The sequence below is a fragment of the Salmo salar genome, chromosome 05 (assembly GCF_965601325.2).
Source record: "Salmo salar chromosome 05, fSalSal1, whole genome shotgun sequence".
Lineage (NCBI taxonomy): Eukaryota > Metazoa > Chordata > Actinopteri > Salmoniformes > Salmonidae > Salmo > Salmo salar.
The window spans coordinates 78,758,515-78,780,004 of NC_138295.1; the positions used below are offsets into that span (position 1 = coordinate 78,758,515).

Consider the following 21,490-nt stretch of genomic DNA (forward strand, 5'->3'; position numbering starts at 1 on the left):
GCTGAAATGGTGCTGCAACAATAAACAGAAAGTAAAGCAAGGTTTTTTATATTCATTTAATCAGGCCACAGGCCACATTGAACGTGTTCGAACTGTGTTCTCTGTTATGATATCATATGATATAACAGGGTGGCAGGTAGCTTAGTGGTTAGCGTGGTGGGCCAGTAACCAAAGGTTGCTGGTTCAATTACCTGAGCTGACAAGGTAAAATCTCTTGCTCTGCCCTTGAGGAAGGCACTTAACCCTAATTTGCCTGAAGGGTGCTGTACTACTATGGCTGACCCAGTAAAACCACACCTGTCTGGTGTATGTGAGAATAAAACCAAAATAAATATGTTAGAAATGTCAGTTTCCAGGTAGATGGGGACCCCCAGTGGCCATGGAGTGAGCTGCAGCTGTTCTAATACCTGAATCTTTCCTCCCCTTTCCTGAAGTGCCCTAGACACTGATCTGACACAAGCTCGGTGGGAATAGTCAGTATGGTGTTTATAGCAGAGGAGAGCCACAGGGTCATTTGGTGAGTTTAAGGCACATGTGTCAAACTCTTCCCGTGGTGTCTGTGGGTTTTCACTCCTTTGTACTAGATTGATGAATTAAAGTCACTAATTAGCAAAGAACTCCCCTCACCTGGTTGTCTAGGTGTTAATTGAAAGGAAAAGGCAGCAGACGCTAGGCCCTCCATGGAATGAGTTTGACACCCCAGGTTTAAGGGGATTCATGGATATTGAAAAAAGTGTTTTTGGGCTACTGATGAAATGCAATAGACTACTTATCTACCCCAAGACAACAACTCTACTGAGACAGACGGATCAAAACTCTACTGAGACAGACGGATCAAAACTCTACTGAGACAAACCAATCAAAACTCTACTGAGACAGACGGATCAAAACTCTACTGAGACAGACGGATCAAAACTCTACTGAGACAGACAGATCAAAACTCTACTGAGACAGACGGATCAAAACTCTACTGAGACAGACGGATCAAAACTCTACTGAGACAGACAAATCAAAACTCTACTGAGACAGATGGATCAAAACTCTACTGAGACAGACAAATCAAAACTCTACTGAGACAGACGGATCAAAACTCTACTGAGACAGATGGATCAAAACTCTACTGAGACAGATGGATCAAAACTCTACTGAGACAGACAAATCAAAACTCTACTGAGACAGATGGATCAAAACTCTACTGAGACAGATGGATCAAAACTCTACTGAGACAGACTGATCAAAACTCTACTGAGACAGACGGATCAAAACTCTACTGAGACAGACGGATCAAAACTCTACTGAGACAGACAGATCAAAACTCTACTGAGACAGACGGATCAAAACTCTACTGAGACAGACGGATCAAAACTCTACTGAGACAGACGGATCAAAACTCTACTGAGACAGATGGATCAAAACTCTACTGAGACAGACGGATCAAAACTCTACTGAGACAGATGGATCAAAACTCTACTGAGACAGATGGATCAAAACTCTACTGAGACAGACGGATCAAAACTCTACTGAGACAGACGGATCAAAACTCTACTGAGACAGACCGATCAAAACTGTTTTGATGTGTTTTGTGTTGTCACTTTTTTCTCTGAGGAAACAAGATGCCTCATCTCAGGGCTTAAACTATTTTCCAACTAAACAAGAGGTGCCCCTACTGCAGGGGTAGGCAACTAGATTGAACCGGCGCCGATTTTTGTTGGAGTGGATGGTCAGGGGGCTGGAACATAATTATAATAATTTGTACACTGCAAATTGTCCACAACTACGCCCAAAAGTAGATTGTATTTGGAAATAACAATAATTTCATACCTTGATTACACTGAGACACAATCACATCTCTTTTTATTCATGGGAATACGAGGTGAACAGATTACCTAAATCAAACTAATTTTGAGCTGAATTCCTGGTGATTTTAGTCGTTTAGTCGTGGGTTGCTCTTGCAAAAGAGATTTTCAACCTCAAGGGTATTTTCTGATTGAATAAAGGTTAAACAGTCTTTACCAATCAGAATCTCTGACCCTGTTCTTCTTCCCCTGTCCCTCAGAACTGGTTGGAACTGGTTTGAGCCTGAGAAGAACCCTGAAGACTAGAATACAGACTTGCGCTCCACACCTCAGCTTCTATCTCTGACCTCCTGTCTGTGTAGTCACTAGTTCTGTGGTTGACATCAGAACAAGAGAGAAAGAGCAGATCTCTCTTCCTGATTCTCAGAAAGTAAGTAAAGTGGCAAATCTGAACCTATTGAAGTTTCTCAATAACAGTTGAAAGAGCTTCAGTGAATGATTCATAGATATAGAAGATTATTCAAATCCAATCACATTTTTTTTGTCACGTGCTGAATACAACAGGTGTAGATTTGATCTGTGAAATGCTAACTTCGAGCCCTTTCCCAACAATTCAGAGATAAAAAGGAAAATGATATATTGTCTTTGGGATGAATTGGTGTCTGCCGTTTTGACAGGGAGGAGGGACCTTATCTGACTGACTAGTAACGGATTCTTAACCTACTTTTGTGAGACACAACCTCGATCTGTCTGTAGATTGACTGAACAAACCTAGATACTTCATATATTCATCCTATAGTAAGACATCAACAACAAGGAAGTTAACCTATCCTAACATGCTTTTTGTCTTAATACCTTTTAACTCATATTACTCCAGTGCCTATATGTTGTTTTTAGGTCAATCCTTCATTAACCGGTGACATCCCTTTATGTCATCCACTTCTACTGAGTCAGAGTGTAATGAAAACCCAAGAAGTGATGTCACAGTATGACACCCCCTTTTTTATGAGGATATTGTCAATGAGTGACACTTCATGGTTCAACGTGAGAACACAGTGGTAGTTGATTATATGGCATAAATAACCCAAGAGACTAAAACCTCTGGATAGGCCTACAGGTTGAGACTAATGGTAAACATGTGCTTCATAACATCAACAATAAAACAAAGAAGTAATAGGAAAAGGAGACATAGATGGGGAGCATATTATGATCGCTGAGCATATGAGCCATCTGTCTGTCTGTCTGTCTGTCTGTCTGTCTGTCTGTCTGTCTGTCTGTCTGTCTGTCTGTCTGTCTGTCTGTCTGTCTGTCTGTCTGTCTGTCTGTCTGTCTGTCTGTCTGTCTGTCTGTCTGTCTGTCTGTCTGTCTGTCTGTCTGTCTGTGTTTGTGTAGAGAAGCTCCTGACTAACTGTACCTTTGGCCCACACACTGGTGTGTGTTTTATTGAATGTTGTATAACAGTAATGTGTTATCTGAATTGGTCTTTGACATGCACATACTCAGGGACAATATCACACACCTGTTCCTTTTAGCCCTTTTAGTCAGCCCAACACGACGGAAGATGTCTACTGTCACTTCACTGTGTACTGACATTATCTACCAGTCCAACCATAAATTATATTCAGACAGTCTTGGAGGACAATGGAGATTGGAAGCTCAGTAGAGAAATGTTTTCTGGTTTAGCTTGTCATTGAGATATACATTTTTTTTACTCCATTGTCCTTCAGTGGTTGAATATTTTGTCCGATGTCCAGTGATTCCAGCTTGATCAATGGCCAAGAAAGGCCAGAGAGACTCTGAGGGGAAGTTCATGGTTTTATCAATAAGAGCAACTCACTGGCCACCATACTATCTGTCTGTGGGTATGTGAACCCTGTGCCAATCCCTGAATCTGACAATGATTAACAAATGTAGAGAGGTAAATGGCAGTGTGGGAGTCTTTATCCCTTTACAATTCTACACAAGCTGACAGAAGTCATTAGAACAGAGTGAACAAGACAAAGCACTAACTCAGACTGGAGGAAAAAGAACATCATCAATGTTCATTTGTAGTTGAATGAACAAGTTGAGCAAACACATCATTTTTAATTGACTGAGTTTTTGCCAACGTTTTCTCAAGTTGGAGCTAAGTTTGGGCCAACAATTCTTTGTTGTTGTTCAGGTAACACTTAGCCCCAAAAGTTGAGTAAACAAAAAAATAGTATGTGGAACCAGTTACCTAATTAGTTGAAACAATAGATTTGTGGGGTTTCTTTTTTTTTTACAGTGTGTGTTCTCAATGTAATTAATAACAGAAACGGTTTTGGCCTAAAGCTGAACAAGTACAAGTAAGGGGCATTGGAGTGTGATAGTAACTCAAACATTTTTTTTATTTAACTAGGCATGTCATTTAAGAACATATTCTTATTTACAATGCCTGCCTACACTGGCCAAACCCAGACGATGCTTGGCCAATTGTGCACTGCCCTATAGGACTCCCAATCACAGTCAGATGTGATACAGTCTGGAATCGAACCAGGGACTGTAGTGACGCCCCTTGCACTGAGATGCAGTGCCTTTGACTACTGCGCCACTCGGGAGTTTTACTATAGGCTAGTCCTAGATCATTTCTAGTCATTGTTCACTCTGTGTTCTAGGCACGTCAATAGATGAGACAGTCAATAAGATGTTCATTTTGCTGAACTGGTAGGCTCTCCATTCTTTATAAGAGATTGGACATATGGATGCTATATGGCTATATGGATGCCCACTGCTGGTTCACGATGTTGTGAGAGAAAAATAATATCACTTTTGTAGAGTAGCGGTGGTTGTCACTCAAATAGCGACAACATGAGATGGCCATGTTCGGTATCTAATGTAAGTTACACAGACACACACTCAGCCATAACCCTATAGGTCATTGTCGCCTCCCTTAAAGCAGCTCCTGACGTCGAAGTCAAGGACAAACAGACGTTTGATGGACATCAGAAGGTGTGATTTGAGCAGGGGCGGCACGCGGCAGTAAATGATGTCACCCCGGTGTAACTATGATATAAGAGAAGAGCTGCTGCCTCGTTTCTCTATTGTGAGAACGAAACAGAGGTAGATAAAGAGAGGACAGCACCGGAGCTGGGGGGGGGTAAGCACCGATAGTGGACCAACTATTGTCAAAAATAGAAACGAGGGAAGAGAGAGGTCCTGTGCGGGGTGGCGGGAAAGAAGCGGTGAGTTTATCTAACAACCATTATGTATTTCTAATGTGCTCGACCGTTACACTTTGTGATGTCAACTGCTTTTTCTAATAGCCTACAAGACAAGTCTAGACTATAGCCTATATCACAAAACTATTTCAAAAGTAGGCTTAATAAATATGAAGTAGACTTCTGGGGCATATTGAGGGTGTTAATTCACTACCCAGTCCAGCCCATAGAAATATAATCTCATTCTAGTTCTGTGGTCAAGATGTTATGAACCGGAGTCAGTATCATGCAACCAGTTCGTTATCGTTTAAACAATGAATTCGCACGCACGCCCATGATGAGTTTAGCCTGTGGGTTAGCCCCTTAAATACTTTATTCTAGGTGTCAAAGTTTGTCTTTCCCCAGACTCTTGAGGACGCTTAAATATCTTACCGTTATACGTCTTTGCGATCTCACCTGTACGGTTGTACCTGTCTGTATGTTTCCTACATGCCATAAGACCCAGACATGAGCAAGAAGGACGAGATAGCCTTGGCCAAAGTCAAGATTGAGCAAAACGGAGGCATTGGGTAAATATTTAGGTGCTATGCTGAGAATGTTGTCTTTGGGTGTTTGTATTTTGCCAACAATTGTTTCTATAGTCAGTATAATATCGATTTGTGTTATTATTCCTTCATTGGGATTACGGTCTAGTTCCTGAGTTAACTAACTCAATAACTTAATAACTTTATCTACCGTTTTTAAAGTTTAAAGATTATTATATAAAATTGATTTATAAAATGATGTTGTAGATATTCTGTCTCTTCTAGAGAGGATAAAGATGAAGAGAAAAAGGGAGAAAAGGAGAAAGAGCCAAAGATGCCGATGATTGGCGCCATAGCTCTGGTGAGTAGCCTAGACAAACTGTCACATACTTCTCCAGCTTTACACGCTGTAAACTATTTATTATCAGGGCCCTGAGTGTGTGTGTGTGTACGTGCGTGCGTGCGTGCGTGCTTGCGTTTGTGTGTATGGGTGGGTGGTTGCGCGAAGGTGTGTGCATGTGACTGTGTGCCTGCATGTGAACATGTGCGTGCAACATGCTTGCATGCGTGTAATCATGTGGAAATAGGGGGGGTTGGGGAGTGGTCTGTTTCCTCTGGTCCCCTGCTGGGCCAATAGAATAGCTGAAGGTTGAATTTCCTCTGGTCCCCTGCTGGGCCAGTAGAATAGCTGAAGGTTGAATTTCCTCTGGTCCCCTGCTGGGCCAATAGAATAGCTGAAATTTGAATTTCCTCTGGTCCCCTGCTGGGCCTGTAGAATAGCTGAAGGTTGAATTTCCTCTGGTCCCCTGCTGGGCCAATAGAATAGCTGAAGGTTGAATTTCCTCTGGTCCCCTGCTGGGCCTGTAGAATAGCTGAAGTTTGAATTTCCTCTGGTCCCCTCCTGGGCCAGTAGAATAGCTGAAGGTTGAATTTCCTCTGGTCCCGGGCCGTGTGCGGGTGCCCGGCCCCCCTGTAGAATAGCTGAAGGTTGAACCTCTGGTCCCCGCTGGGCCTGGTGCGGGGCCCGTCCCCGCTGGGCCAGTTGAATAGCTGAAGGTTGAATTTCCTCTGGTCCCCTGCTGGGCCAGCAGAATAGCTGAAGGTTGCATTTCCTCTTGTCCCCTCCTGGGCCAGCAGAATAGCTGAAGGTTGAATTTCCTCTGGTCCCCTGCTGGGCCAGTAGAATAGCTGAAGGTTGAATTTCCTCTGGTCCCCTGCTGGGCCAGCAGAATAGCTGAAGGTTGCATTTCCTCTGGTCCCCTGCTGGGCCAGCAGAATAGCTGAAGGTTGCATTTCCTCTGAAGCTGAAGGTTGAGTTTCCTCTGGTCCCCTCTGGGCCAGCAGAATAGCAGAAGGTTAAATTTCCTCTGGTTAGGAGCCTCTACCACTGGAGAAACATACTGGAGTTCTACATACAAAATGACTCAGAGCATTCATTACCTTCATATGTTCTCTTTCTCTCTCTGCTCATCTGTCCATCTCTGTCCCTTTTCCTCTCCACTTTCCTTCCCCTCTTTAATTCTTTCTCCCCTTCCCTCTCCCCTGCCCCTTCTCACTCCCTTTCTCTCTCCTTCCCAATCTCTCACTTTCCTCATATCCCCACCCTGCCCCTCACTCTCGCTCCTCTTCCCCCATGCCTCTATAGTTCAGGTTTGCTGATGGTTGGGACAGGTGGATGATTGTGCTGGGGACCATCATGGCTATGGTTAATGGAACGGTCCTCCCTCTCATGTGTATCGTCTTTGGGGACATGACTGACAGCTTCATAGGAGACTCCATACAGACACAGAATAACTTCACCAGTGAGTCAGTCCCTACACACACAAACACACACACACACACACACACACACACACACACACACACACACACACACACACACACACACACACACACACACACACACAGCATGCACGCACACACACACACACACACACAGCATGCACGCAAACACACACACACACACACACACACACACACACACACACACACACACACACACACACACACACACACACACACACACACACACACACACACACACACACACACTCATACACTCTTAAAGGACAACGCCAGCACTTTTCAACCTCATTTTCATCTCCAACGCAATACCAGTGCCTACATGTGAAAATGACACATTGTGGAAAAAAGAAATGTCCTGGACACAAAAAGCTCATAAACGGTTCCAAATGAGTGGGTGTCGGGGCGATACCCTCTGGCTAGAAACTCATTGCAGGTTTTGAAAATCACTGTTTTTGTGTCACAGATAACAATTTTTTTAGGACCTTTCTTCTTGTATTTTTAACCACAGATCATAGAAACAGGCTGTTTTCATATATAGACACTGGTTTGGTGTTGGAGATATTGAACATGAGGTTGAAAAGTGTTGGAATTGCCCTTTAACTGTCTAACTGTCACATCTTTTCCTGCTCTAGACATCACGTTCCCTGTTTCCAACACCACTCTGGGAGAGGAGATGACGGGGTGAGGCTAAGACTCAATGATATTTCAGTTTACCAAGAAGGGAGTAGTTCCTGATCTTTGACCGGATTTATTTCAGAGGCTCCGTATCCGTGAGTCCGCAAATTCTCACATTATCTCATGGGAACTTGGACTTAATCTATTTTCATAACCTAGACAGGGTGAACTGCATAGTTAAAGGGCAATTTCACCACTTTCAACCTCCTATTCATTATCTCCAGCACCATACCAGTGTCTACATGCGGAAAGTATTCAGACCCCTTGACTTTTTCCACATTTTGTTACGTTACAGGCTTATTCTAAAATGTATTAAATAGTTTTTTCCCCCTCATCAGTCTACACACAATAATGACAAAGAAAAAACAGTTTTTTAGAAATGTTTGCTAATTTATAAAAAAAATTCAACTGAAATATCACATTCACATAAGTATTCAGACCATTTACTCAGTACTTTGTTGAAGCCCCTTTGAAAATGATTACAGCTTCAAGTCTTCTTGGGTATGACGTTACAAGCTTGGGGAGTTTCTCCCATTCTTCTCTGCAGATCCTCTAAAGCTCTGTCAGGTTGGATGAGGAGCGTTGCTGCACAGCTATTTTCAGGTCTCTCCAGAGACGTTTGATCGGGTTCAAGTCCGGGCTTGGCTGTGTGCTTAGGGTCGTTGTCCTGTTGGAAGGGGAATCTTCGCCCCAGTCTGAGGTCCTGAGCGCTCTGGAGCAGGTTTTCATCAAGGATCTCTCTGTAATTTGCTCTGTCATCTTTGCTTCAATCCTGACTAGTCTCCCAGTCCCTGCTGCTGAAAAAACATCCCCACAGCATGATGCTGCCGCCACCATGCTTCACCGTAGAGATGGTGCCAGGTTTCCTCCAGACGTGACGCTTGGGATTCAGGCCAAAGAGTTCAATCTTGGTTACATCAAATCAAATCAAATTTAATTTGTCACATACGCTGAATATGTACATGTAGGTAGAGTTATTAAAGTGACCATACATAGATAATAACAGAGAGTAGCAGCAGCGTAGAGTGAGGGGAGGGGGTAATGCAAATAGTTTGGGTTGCCATCTGATTAGCTGTTCAGGAGTCTTATAGTCTTATGGCTTGGTGGTAGAAGCTGTTTAGAAGCCTCTTGGAGATAGACTTGGCGCTCCAGTACCGCTTGCCGTGCAGTAGCAGAGAGAACAGTCTATGACTAGGGTGGCTGGAGTCTTTGACAATTTTTAGGGCCTTCCTCTGACACCGCCTGGTGTAGACTGGGACTTACGAAAGCTAAGGCTAGCTTTTTCTAACAGAAATGTGCATCCTGTAGCACTAATTTCAAACAGTTTTGGGACACTGTAAAGTCCATGGAGAATAAGAGCACCTCCTCCCAGCTGCCCACTGCACTGAGGCTAGGAAACACTGTCACCACCGATAAATCTACGATAATCGATAATTTCAATAAGCATTTTCTAAGGCTGGCCATGCTTTCCACCTGGCTACCCCTACCCTGGCCAACAGCTCTGCACCCCCTGCAGCAACTTTTAAAAAGAGGTCCTGGATGGTAGGAAGCTTGGCCCCGGTGATGTACTGGGCCGTACTCATTACCCTCTACAGGGCCTTGCGGTCGGAGGCCGAGCAGTTGCCATACCAGGCAGGGAAACAGACCAGAGAATCTTGTTTCTTATGGTCTGAGAGTCTTTAGGTGCCTTTTGGCAAACTGCAAGTGGGCTGTCGTGCCTTTTACTGAGGAGTCGCTTCCGTCTGGCCACTCTACCATAAAGGCCTGATTGGTGGAGTGCTGCAGAGATGGTTGTCCTTCTGAAAGGTTCTCCCATCTCCACAGAGGAACTCTAGAGCTCTGTCAGAGTGACCACCTCCCTGACCAAGGCCCTTCTCCCCCGATTGCTCAGTTTGGCCAGGCGTCCAGCTCTAGGAAGAGTCTTCGTGCTTCCAAACTTCTTCCATTTAAGAATGATCGAGGCCACCATCTTCTTGAGGACCTTCAATGCTGCAGAAATGTTTTGGTACCCTTCCCCAGATCTGTGCCTCAACAAAATCCTGTCTCGGAGCTCTACGGACAATTCCTTTGACCTCGTGGCTTGGTTTTTCCTCTGACATGCACTGTCAACTGTGGGACCTTATATAGACAGGTGTGTGCCTTTCCAAATCATGTCCAATCAATTGAATTTACCACAGGTGGACTCCAATGAAGTTGTAGAAACATCAAGGATCATCAATGGAAACAGGATGCACCTGAGCTCAATTTCAAGTCTCATCGCAAAGGGTCTGAATACTTATGTAAATATGGTATTTTTATTTTATTTTATTTTTTATACATTTGCAATAATTTCCAAAAAACTGTTTTAGCTTAGTCATTATGGGGTATTGTGTGTAGATTTCTGAGGAATGTGCTTTTTTAACCCATTTTAGAATAAGGCTGTAAAGTAACAAAATGTGGAAAAAGTCAAGGGGCCTGAATACTTTCCAAAGGCACTGTATGTGAAAACAGTGTTTCTATGTCCTGTGGTTAAAAAGTTAAGGTAAAAGATCTTTAAAAATTCTGTCATTAAAAGTAAACACAATGAGATGAAGCGGTGACGCGGGTAGCAGGACAATTGCACTCCCCCCGGGCTTGAAACCCGTTGCAGGTTTTGAAAATCACTGTGTTTTTACTTTTAATTATATTAATCGTAAGGATCAACGCCTGGGACGAGAAGCAGGTACAGGGAGTGAACATTTAATTAACCACGAACATGGAACAGGACAGGACAGCGTCTGGACAGGAACACACAACGACATTAATGCAGACACAGGGAACACACGGGGAAGCAGACAGTTATAGACAGGGCAATCAACAAAGGGAAGGAGTCCAGGTGAGTCCAATGAGCGCTGCTGCGCATAATGAGCGCCTGACAGGGAGAGCGGGAGCAGGCGTGACATTAATGATGTCATAGGGTAGGATTGTGCAGGACCTTCTTTTATTTTGAACCACAGAACCTTGAAACACACCGATTTGACATATTTCAGATATATGAACGGATACAGAGCCTCAGAATTTAAAGATCTGGTCCCAGATAAGGAGCTACTTCCCTATAAAATAAATTGTACTGTCAAATGGCATATTCAAGAGATCACCTTTACCTCTCTGCCTTTTGTATAGATTTATACGTATAGATTCACCTGTGTAATGTAAACACACATACAGTCACTTAATGCCCTGTGTCACCGTCATGTTTACAAAGTCATTATTCTCTAAAATGTACCTCTTTGCCCCAATTATCTCCAAACCATCATTAAGGTTTTGTCTGGATGTGTGTGTGTTGACCAGCTGTATGTCTGTATTCCAGCCATGCTATCTACTACTCTATAATGGGTGCGGTGGTGTTGGTAGCAGCCTACATGCAGGTGGCCTTCTGGACCCTGGCGGCAGGCAGGCAGGTCAAACGCCTCAGGAAGCTCTTCTTCCACTGCATCATGCAGCAGGAGATCGGCTGGTTCGACGTCAACGAGACGGGAGAACTGAACACACGCCTAACAGAGTGAGGAGCTCCTATAGGAATGGATTGGTGTTTATAGGGGAAGGTGTTTTTACATTGATACCATCTGGATGTAGCTTCAGGGTTTAAACAGCCCTGTTCAATCAAATATGGGGAGTGTGCACATGCGTGTGTGTGTATGTGTGCGTGTTTATGTGTGTGTGTGTGTGTGTGTGTATGTACGTATGTTTGCGTGTATGTGTGTGAATGTGAATGTATGTGAGTGTGTATGTGAGTGTGTGTGTGAGTGTATGTGTGTGTGAGTGTATGTGTGAGTGTATGTGTGTGTGAGTGTATGTGTGTGTGTGTATGTATGTGTGTGTATGAGTGTGTGTGTGTGTGTGTATGTGTGTGTTTGCGTGTGTGTATTAGTTGTATGTGTGTATGTGTGAATGTGTATATGTTATATTCTGTATTTCCTCCCCTCCACAGTGACATCTATAAGATCAACGAGGGGATAGGTGACAAGGTGGGCATGTTGATCCAGTCCTTCACCACCTTCATCGTTTCCTTCATCATCGGCTTCAGCAAAGGATGGAAGCTCACCCTGGTCATCCTGGCTGTCAGCCCTGTGCTGGGCTTCTCCGCTTTTATATTCAGCAAGGTGGGCCTCACACACACACACACACACACACACACACACACACACACACACACACACACACACACACACACACACACACACACACGCACACACACACACACCTCTCTTGACTGTCTTTCTCCGTTGTGTGTCTCTAGGTACTGACGTCCTTCACATCCCTGGAGCAGAGTGCTTATGCTAAAGCTGGAGCCGTGGCTGAGGAGGTGATCTCTTCTGTCAGAACAGTCTTCGCCTTCGGTGGACAACAGAAGGAGATAACCAGGTGTGTGTGAGAGAGAGGGGGGGGTAGAATGGAGACTTTTTGCTAACGTTAAAGGAGCGGTAACTAAGGCAACAGACGGGTCACCAGGATAATGTTCCTAAAGGACTTGTTGCTGCTGTGAAGACCATTAGCCTGAGCAGAGTCAGTAGTTGTTATTGTTCTATAAGTGGATAGACCAGTCCACAACACTCTGTGTAAAACCATCAGTGAGGAGGATAATTGGATTAGTGTGGTGTGTTTGTATATGTATACCATCTCTCTCTCTCTCTCTCTCTCTCTCTCTCTCTCTCTCTCTCTCTCTCTCTCTCTCTCTCTCTCTCTCTCTCTCTCTCATTCCCTCTGTCTCTCTCTGTATTTCCCTCTCATTCCATCTGTCTCTCTGTGTTTTTCGCTCTCTTTCAATTATTGTGCGTGTGCGTTTCTGTGTGTGTGTGTGTGTGTGTGTGTGTGTGTGTGTGTGTGTGTGTGTGTGTGTGTTGTTTTGTACCATAGGTACCAGAAAAACCTGGAGGATGCTAAGAACATGGGGATCCGTAAAGCCATCTCTGCTAACATCGCCATGGGCTTCACCTTCCTGATGATCTACTTGTCCTACGCTCTGTCCTTCTGGTACGGCAGCACACTCATCCTATCTGGAGAATACACCATTGGAACTGTCCTCACCGTGAGTACACACACACACACACACACACACACACACACACACACACACACACACACACACACACACACACACACACACACACACACAGTCTTGTATAACTAACCTAGTGGGGATACACAATTCAGTCTCATTCAAAATCTTATTTTCCCTAACCCCCATTAACTCTAACCCTAACCCTAGCTCCTAAACCTAGAATTAACCCTAGCTCCTAATCCTAGAATTAACCCTAGCTCCTAACCCTAGAATTAACCCTAGCTCCTAACCCTAGAATTAACCCTAGCTCCTAACCCTAGAATTAATCCTAGCTCCAAACCCTAGAATTAACCCTAGCTCCTAACCCGAGAATTAACCCTAGCTCCTAACCCGAGAATTAACCCTAGCTCCTAACCCTAGAATTAATCCTAGCTCCAAACCCTAGAATTAACCCTAGCTCCAAACCCTAAACCTAATTCTAACCTTATGTAACGATCGTCTGGAAGAGGGGACCAAGGTGCAGCGGAGTTAGTGTTCATCTTGATTTTTAATGATACACTTCAAAAAACAAACAGGGAAACCGAAAGCCAACAGTTCTGTCGGTGCAAACCACACAACAGAAACAACTACCCACAAAACCCCAAAGGAAAACAGGCTGCCTAAGTATGATTCCTAATCAGAGACAACGATAGACAGCTGCCTCTGATTAGGAACCCTACTCGGCCCAAAACAAAGAAATACAAAAATAGAAAAAGGAACATAGAACGCCCACCCAATGTAACACCCTGGCCTAACCAAAATAAAGAACAAAAAATCCCTCTCTATGGCCAGGGCGTTACACCTTAACACTAATTCTAACCTTAACCCTAAACCCCACTAGAAATACAATTTGTAGGGACCAACAGAATGTCCTGAGTTGGTCAAATTTGTGTTTGTTTACTATAGTTAAACACACACACACACACACACACACACACACACACACACACACACACACACACACACACACACACACACACACACACACACACACACACACTGATGTTAATTTGTGTCCTGTAGGTGTTCTTCACAGTGTTGATCGGGGCGTTTGCCATGGGACAGACTTCTCCTAATGTCCAGGCCTTTGCCAGTGCCCGGGGAGCGGCACACAAAGTCTACAACATCATCGACAACGTGAGACACACACCCTCTCCTCACACACACACACACACACTCTGGGCTGATCAGGGTTAACACAGAGCTAAGCATCACTGTGGTTATAGCAGAATGGACTGTTCTTAGTTCACTGTGCGTTTGTGAATGGTTCACGATTGTTAATGTTTCACGATGACTTGAGTTTACAACGCACAGTCAGACAGACATGCTTATATACAGTATTTACACACTGAGGAACGTGGTTGAATATGAATACCCTGACCATCAAAATATTGTGTTGTAAAACAAACTTTTTACTATCAAGAGAAATCAAAGTTACATTCTTTGAACTCTCCCCCCAATCACACACACACACACACACACACACACACACACACACACACACACACACACACACACACACACACACACACACACACACACTCGCACACACAAACACACACAAACAAATACACACACACAGGTGGTGGGGGACTCATAGAGAGAGGGGAGAGAGAGGCGGGGGACTCATAGAAAGAGGGGAGAGAGAGGCGGGGGACTTACAGAGAGAGGGTAGAGAGAGAGGTGGGGGACTCATAGAGAGAGGGGAGAGAGAGGCGGGGGACTCATAGAAAGAGGGGAGAGAGAGGCGGGGGACTTACAGAGAGAGGGTAGAGAGAGAGGTGGGGGACTCATAGAGAGAGGGGAGAGAGAGAGGTGGGGGACTCACAGAGAGAGGGTAGAGAGAGAGGTGGGGGACTCATAGAGAGAGGGGAGAGAGAGGTGGGGGACTCACAGAGAGAGGGGAGAGAGAGGCGGGGGACTCATAGAAAGAGGGGAGAGAGAGGCGGGGGACTTACAGAGAGAGGGTAGAGAGAGAGGTGGGGGACTCATAGAGAGAGGGGAGAGAGAGGCGGGGGACTCATAGAAAGAGGGGAGAGAGAGGCGGGGGACTTACAGAGAGAGGGTAGAGAGAGAGGTGGGGGACTCATAGAGAGAGGGGAGAGAGAGAGGTGGGGGACTCACAGAGAGAGGGTAGAGAGAGAGGTGGGGGACTCATAGAGAGAGGGGAGAGAGAGGTGGGGGACTCATAGAGAGAGGGGAGAGAGAGAGGTGGGGGACTCACAGAGAGAGGGTAGAGAGAGAGGTGGGGGACTCATAGAGAGAGGGGAGAGAGAGGTGGGGGACTCATAGAGAGAGGGGAGAGAGAGGCGGGGGACTCATAGAAAGAGGGGAGAGAGAGGCGCGGGACTCATAGAGAGAGGGGAGAGAGAGAGGTGGGGGACTCATAGAGAGAGGGGAGAGAGAGGTAGGGGACTCATAGAGGGAGGGGAGAGAGAGGTGGGGGACTCATAGCGGGAGGGGAGAGAGAGGCGGGGGACTCATAGAGAGAGGGGAGAGAGAGGCGGGGGACTCAGAGAGAGAGGGGAGAGAGAGGCAGGGGACTCATAGAGAGAGGGTAGAGAGAGAGGTGGGGGACTCAGAGAGAGAGGGGAGAGAGAGGCGGGGGACTCATAGAGAGAGGGGAGAGAGAGGCGGGGGACTCAGAGAGAGAGGGGAGAGAGAGGCAGGGGACTCATAGAGAGAGGGTAGAGAGAGAGGTGGGGGACTCAGAGAGAGAGGGGAGAGAGAGGCGGGGGACTCATAGAGAGAGGGGAGAGAGAGGCGTGGGACTCAGAGAGAGAGGGGAGAGAGAGGCGGGGGACTCATAGAGAGAGGGGAGAGAGAGGCGGGGGACTCATAGAGAGAGGGGAGAGAGAGGCGGGGGACTCATAGAAAGAGGGGAGAGAGAGGCGGGGGACTTACAGAGAGAGGGTAGAGAGAGAGGTGGGGGACTCATAGAGAGAGGGGAGAGAGAGAGGTGGGGGACTCGTAGAGAGAGAGGTGGGGGACTCATAGAGAGAGGGGAGAGAGAGGCGGGGGACTCATAGAGAGAGGGGAGAGAGAGGCGGGGGACTCATAGAGAGAGGGGAGAGAGAGGCGGGGGACTCAGAGAGAGAGGGGAGAGAGAGGTGGGGGACTCATAGAGAGAGGGGGGAGAGAGGCGGGGGACTCATAGAGAGAGGGGAGAGAGAGGTGGGGGACTCAGAGAGAGAGGGGAGAGAGAGGCGGGGGACTCAGAGAGAGAGGGGAGAGAGAGGCAGGGGACTCATAGAGAGAGGGGAGCGAGAGGCGGGGGACTCAGAGAGAGAGGGGAGAGAGAGGCAGGGGACTCATAGAGAGAGGGGAGCGAGAGGCGGGGGACTCATAGAGAGAGGGGAGCGAGAGGCGGGGGACTCATAGAGAGAGGGGAGAGAGAGGCGGGGGACTCATAGAGAGAGAGGAGAGAGAGGCGGGGGACTCATAGAGAGAGGGGAGAGAGAGGCGGGGGACTCATAGAGAGAGGGGAGAGAGAGGCGTGGGACTCATAGAGAGAGGGGAGAGAGAGGCGGGGGACTCTTAGAGGGAGGGAGGTCTGATGGAAAGAAGGAGGGTGGAGGGAGGGGACTAAAAGAGAGGGGCGTAGAGAGCAGGAGGCTAAAGCACAGTCCCCAATCACCAATCACCACACTCCCACCAGAATCAATCCTTTCTGATTTGGCCCACCATTTTAGCTGCAGGCTGCTCTGAATGGGGCCTTGAATTCCAGCTGGAATTGCTGTCTACTTATATAATGTCTATGGTGTGAATGGGGAAACTTTTTGGACTCTGTAGAGCGCTTAACACACAGTAGAATAACACACATCTTTCCCCACTGAGCAGTCAGGAATACAGGGAGTCTTCAGAAGGGGATGTTTATGCTGCTGTATAAACCAGGCCTCTGTGTCTGTGTGTATTTATGCTGCTGTATAAATCAGGCCTCTGTGTCTGTGTGTGTTTATGCTGCTGTATAAATCAGGCCTCTCTGTCTGTGTGTGTTTATGCTGCTGTATAAATCAGGCCTCTGTGTTTCTGTGTGTGTTTATGCTACTGTATAAACCAGGCCTCTGTGTCTGTGTGTGTTTATGCTGCTGTATAAATCAGGCCTCTCTGTCTGTGTGTGTTTATGCTGCTGTATAAACCAGGCCTCTGTGTCTGTGTGTGTTTATGCTGCTGTATAAATCAGGCCTCTGTGTCTGTGTGTGTTTATGCTGCTGTATAAACCAGGCCTCTGTGTCTGTGTGTGTTTATGCTGCTGTATAAACCAGGCCTCTGTGTCTGTGTGTGTTTATGCTGCTGTATAAATCAGGCCTCTCTGTCTGTGTGTGTTTATGCTGCTGTATAAACCAGGCCTCTGTGTCTGTGTGTGTTTATGCTGCTGTATAAATCAGGCCTCTGTGTCTGTGTGTGTTTATGCTGCTGTATAAACCAGGCCTCTGTGTCTGTGTGTATTTATGCTGCTGTATAAACCAGGCCTCTGTGTCTGTGTGTGTTTATGCTGCTGTATAAATCAGGCCTCTGTGTCTGTGTGTGTTTATGCTGCTGTATAAACCAGGCCTCTGTGTCTGTGTGTGTTTATGCTGCTGTATAAACCAGGCCTCTGTGTGTCTGTGTGTGTTTATGCTGCTGTATAAATCAGGGCTCTGTGTGTCTGTGTGTGTTTATGCTGCTGTATAAACCAGGCCTCTGTGTCTGTGTGTGTTTATGCTGCTGTATAAATCAGGCCTCTGTGTGTCTGTGTGTGTTTATGCTGCTGTATAAATCAGGATACTCTTCTCACGCACCATATTGGTTGAAAAATATTTACCGGCAATATAATACGCCTGTAGTATTTTATGGTATCATTTATGTGTACAGTAATTAGTTGAATGTTTATGTTCTAAGTCTCACTGCTGTTGTTGTTTGTCTGTTCAGAAACCCCACATCAACAGCTACTCAGACCACGGCCACAAGCCTGATGTCATCAAAGGAAACATAGAGTTTAACAACATCCATTTCACCTACCCCTCACGACCCGACGTCAAAGTATGTGCTGCCTTCTTTACGTGTGCGTGTGTTGATGTCCAGTAGATGTTTGTAGATGTTAAACAGTGTGTTTCTGTGTGTGTCTCTTTGTAGGTGTTGAATGGAATGTCTCTGAGTGTGCGTAGTGGCCAGACCATAGCACTGGTAGGCAGTAGTGGCTGTGGGAAAAGCACCACCGTTCAGCTGCTGCAGCGGTTCTATGATCCACAAGAGGGATCAGTGAGTATCATGGAAAACACACACACACACACACACACACACACACACACACACACACACACACACACACACACACACACACACACACACACACACACACACACACACACACACACACACACACACACACACACACAGTATCTGTTCTGTAACTATGCCCTCTGTGTTCTGTAGGTGTGTGTAGATGGTCATGACGTGCGCTCCCTGAATGTGCGCTTCCTGAGAGAGATGATTGGCGTTGTCAGTCAGGAGCCCATCCTGTTTGCTACCACCATCGCTGAGAACATCCGCTACGGTCGACCTGACGTCACACATCAGGAGATAGAACAGGCTGCTAGGGAGGCCAACGCCTACGACTTCATCATGACACTACCTGATGTACGTTACTCTGTCTGTCTGTCTGTCTGTCTGTCTGTCTGTCTGTCTGTCTGTCTGTCTGTCTGTCTGTCTGTCTGTCTGTCTGTCTGTCTGTCTGTCTGTCTGTCTGTCTGTCTGTCTGTCTGTCTGTCTGTCTGTCTGTCTGTCTGTCTGTCTGTGAGTGTGGTCTGTCTGTCTGTCTGTCTGTCTGTCTGTCTGTCTGTCTGTCTGTCTGTCTGTCTGTCTGTCTGTCTGTCTGTCTGTCTGTGAGTGTGGTCTGTCTGTCTGTCTGTCTGTCTGTCTGTCTGTCTGTCTGTCTGTCTGTCTGTCTGTCTGCCTAACTGCCTGCCTGCCTGCCTGCCTGCCTGCCTGCCTGCCTGTGAGTGTGGTGTGTGTGTCTCTGTGTGTGTGTCTGTTTGTCTGTCTGTGTGTGTGTCTCTGTGCGTGTGTGTGTGTGTGTGTGTGTGTGTGTGTGTGTGTGTGTGTGTGTGTGTGTGTGTGTGGTAGTGGTAGTACTATAACTAATGCTAGATAATGATTGATTACAGTATATTGATAATATTGTTTCTGTTGAGCAGAAGTTTGAGACTCTAGTTGGAGACAGAGGAACCCAGATGAGTGGAGGACAGAAACAGAGGATCGCTATCGCACGCGCTCTCGTACGCAACCCCAAGATCCTCTTGTTGGATGAGGCTACCTCAGCCCTCGACGCCGAGAGTGAGACCATCGTACAGGCTGCTTTGGACAAGGTAGAGGACACACACACACACACACGCACGCACGCACGCACACACACACACACACACACACACACACACACACACACACACACACACACACACACACACACACACGCACGCACGCACGCACGCACGCACGCACGCACGCACGCACACACGCACACACACACACACCCTTTGCACCAGTTTATCAACATCTACTAAACATTGCTATGCCCCCCCCCACTCCCCCACTCCTTCCCTCCCACCCCCTCCAGGTGAGACAGGGTCGTACTACCATCGTGGTGGCCCATCGTCTGTCTACTATCCGTAATGCTGATGTGATCGCAGGCTTCCAGAAGGGAGAGATCGTAGAGCTGGGAACACACAGCCAACTGATGGAAAAAAAAGGAGTCTACCACACACTGGTCACCATGCAGGTAACACACACACACACACCCTCCTCACACCCTCCTCACACCCTCTTCACACATCTTGCATCTACGTCACCATTTAGGTAACAGCGTTATCAAAACAGTGTCACACACACGCCACATAACAAACAAATACACACATTTTACTCTATATTCTATTCTGTTGTGTTCTTCCAGACGTTTAAGAGTCCTGAGGAGGGCAAGGAGGCTGTGGAGGAGCAGGTTCTGGAGGGGAAGAGTCCGTCAGTGACGCCGTTCTCAGAGACCACCCTCATCAGGAGGACATCTACCAAGGGATCGTCCTTCATCGGCTCAGAGAAAGGAGACAAGGACAAGACTGAGGTGGAAGAAGAGGTAAGGCTATGGAGCTAGAGGTACTAGCTAGAATGGATATTCCCATTTCAATCCAGGATCAGTAGTGGACACACTGGGACATAATTGGTGTACCATTTGGAATGTTTCTGATGATCTCTCTCTCTCTTCTCTCTCTCCTTCCTTTCTCTCTCTCTTTCTCTCTCTGTCTTCTCTCTCTCCTTTTCTCTCTCTTTCTCTCTCTCTTCTCTCTCTCCTTCCTTTCTCTCTCTCTTTCTCTCTCCCTTTCTCTCTCCTCTCTCCTTCCTTTCTCTCTCTCTTTCTCTCTCTCTTCTCTCTCCTTCCTTTCTCTCTCTGTCTTCTCTCTCTCCTTCCTTTCTTTCTCTATCTTCTCTCTCTCTTTCTCTCTCATTCCTCTCACTCTCTGTCTTCTCTCTTTCTCTCTCTGTCTTCTCTCTCACTTCTCTCTCCTTTCTCTCTCTCTTTCTCTCTCCTTCCTCTCTCTCTCTGTCTTCTCTGTCTCCCCAGGATGAGGAGATTCCTCCTGTGTCGTTTCTGAAGGTGTTGAAGCTGAACCTTCCTGAGTGGCCCTATATGGTGGTTGGTGTGATCTGTGCCACTATCAACGGGGGCATGCAACCTCTCTTCGCTGTCATCTTCTCTAAAATCGTCGCTGTATGTTAAATATCAGTTAATACCAGATATCATCATTCTACGTTTACTCATTTATTTCAGTTTATTCATCTTCTCCCACGTCATTACTGTAAGTCGAATTAGTCATATTCCATCAAATAGCATCACCTCAGATGATCAGGTTTGTGTTGTTGTCATGTTTCAGGTGTTTGCAGAGCAAGACCAGGAACTAGTTAGACAACGCTCCTCGTTCTACTCTATCATGTTCGCCTTCATTGGAGTCGTCTCCTTCATAACCATGTTCCTACAGGTACGCACACACCTCACCTAATGCTAAATAATATGATGAATGAGTGACAGAATGTGGGAGGGGCTTCGGTTTGTATCTATCCTACAGCAGGTCAGTGGTCCCTAATGTATTTCTATTGATCGACAGCATCTTGAAGTTTGACTTACTATGACTGTGATACGTGGTTGTTGTAGTTGTTGTGGAATCGTTAGGTTATATTACTTGTTAGATATTACTGCATGGTCGGAACTAGAAGCACAAGCATTTCGCTACACTTGCATTAACATCTGCTAACCATGTGTATGTGACAAATCAATTTGATTTGATTTGATTCTTCTCTCCAGGGATTCTGTTTTGGGAAGGCCGGTGAGATTCTGACCATGAAGCTGAGACTGATGGCCTTTAAAGCCATGATGAGACAGGCAAGACAGTTTATTTAGGCTTATAGGGTGTTTAATAAAGGCAA

General features: G+C 46.2%; 1 protein-coding gene across 1 annotated transcript in view; it reads left to right on the forward strand.

Annotated features, from left to right (window-relative positions):
- Nucleotides 1–4,737: 4,737 nt before the first annotated feature.
- Nucleotides 4,738–21,490, forward strand: part of LOC106576009 (ATP-dependent translocase ABCB1-like) — a 31,502-nt gene continuing 14,749 nt past the window's right edge. Inside the window, exons 1-19 of the mRNA XM_082975613.1 lie at nt 4,738–4,999; nt 5,475–5,544; nt 5,767–5,860; nt 7,145–7,301; nt 7,938–7,986; nt 11,309–11,500; nt 11,930–12,101; nt 12,239–12,363; nt 12,856–13,027; nt 14,063–14,176; nt 17,951–18,061; nt 18,155–18,280; nt 18,455–18,658; nt 19,216–19,386; nt 19,635–19,796; nt 19,968–20,144; nt 20,631–20,777; nt 20,941–21,045; nt 21,369–21,446. Coding sequence (XP_082831739.1) covers nt 5,483–5,544; nt 5,767–5,860; nt 7,145–7,301; nt 7,938–7,986; nt 11,309–11,500; nt 11,930–12,101; nt 12,239–12,363; nt 12,856–13,027; nt 14,063–14,176; nt 17,951–18,061; nt 18,155–18,280; nt 18,455–18,658; nt 19,216–19,386; nt 19,635–19,796; nt 19,968–20,144; nt 20,631–20,777; nt 20,941–21,045; nt 21,369–21,446 — 2,418 coding nt within the window. The 5' untranslated portion in view covers nt 4,738–4,999; nt 5,475–5,482. The remainder of the gene's footprint in view (nt 5,000–5,474; nt 5,545–5,766; nt 5,861–7,144; nt 7,302–7,937; nt 7,987–11,308; nt 11,501–11,929; nt 12,102–12,238; nt 12,364–12,855; nt 13,028–14,062; nt 14,177–17,950; nt 18,062–18,154; nt 18,281–18,454; nt 18,659–19,215; nt 19,387–19,634; nt 19,797–19,967; nt 20,145–20,630; nt 20,778–20,940; nt 21,046–21,368; nt 21,447–21,490) is intronic.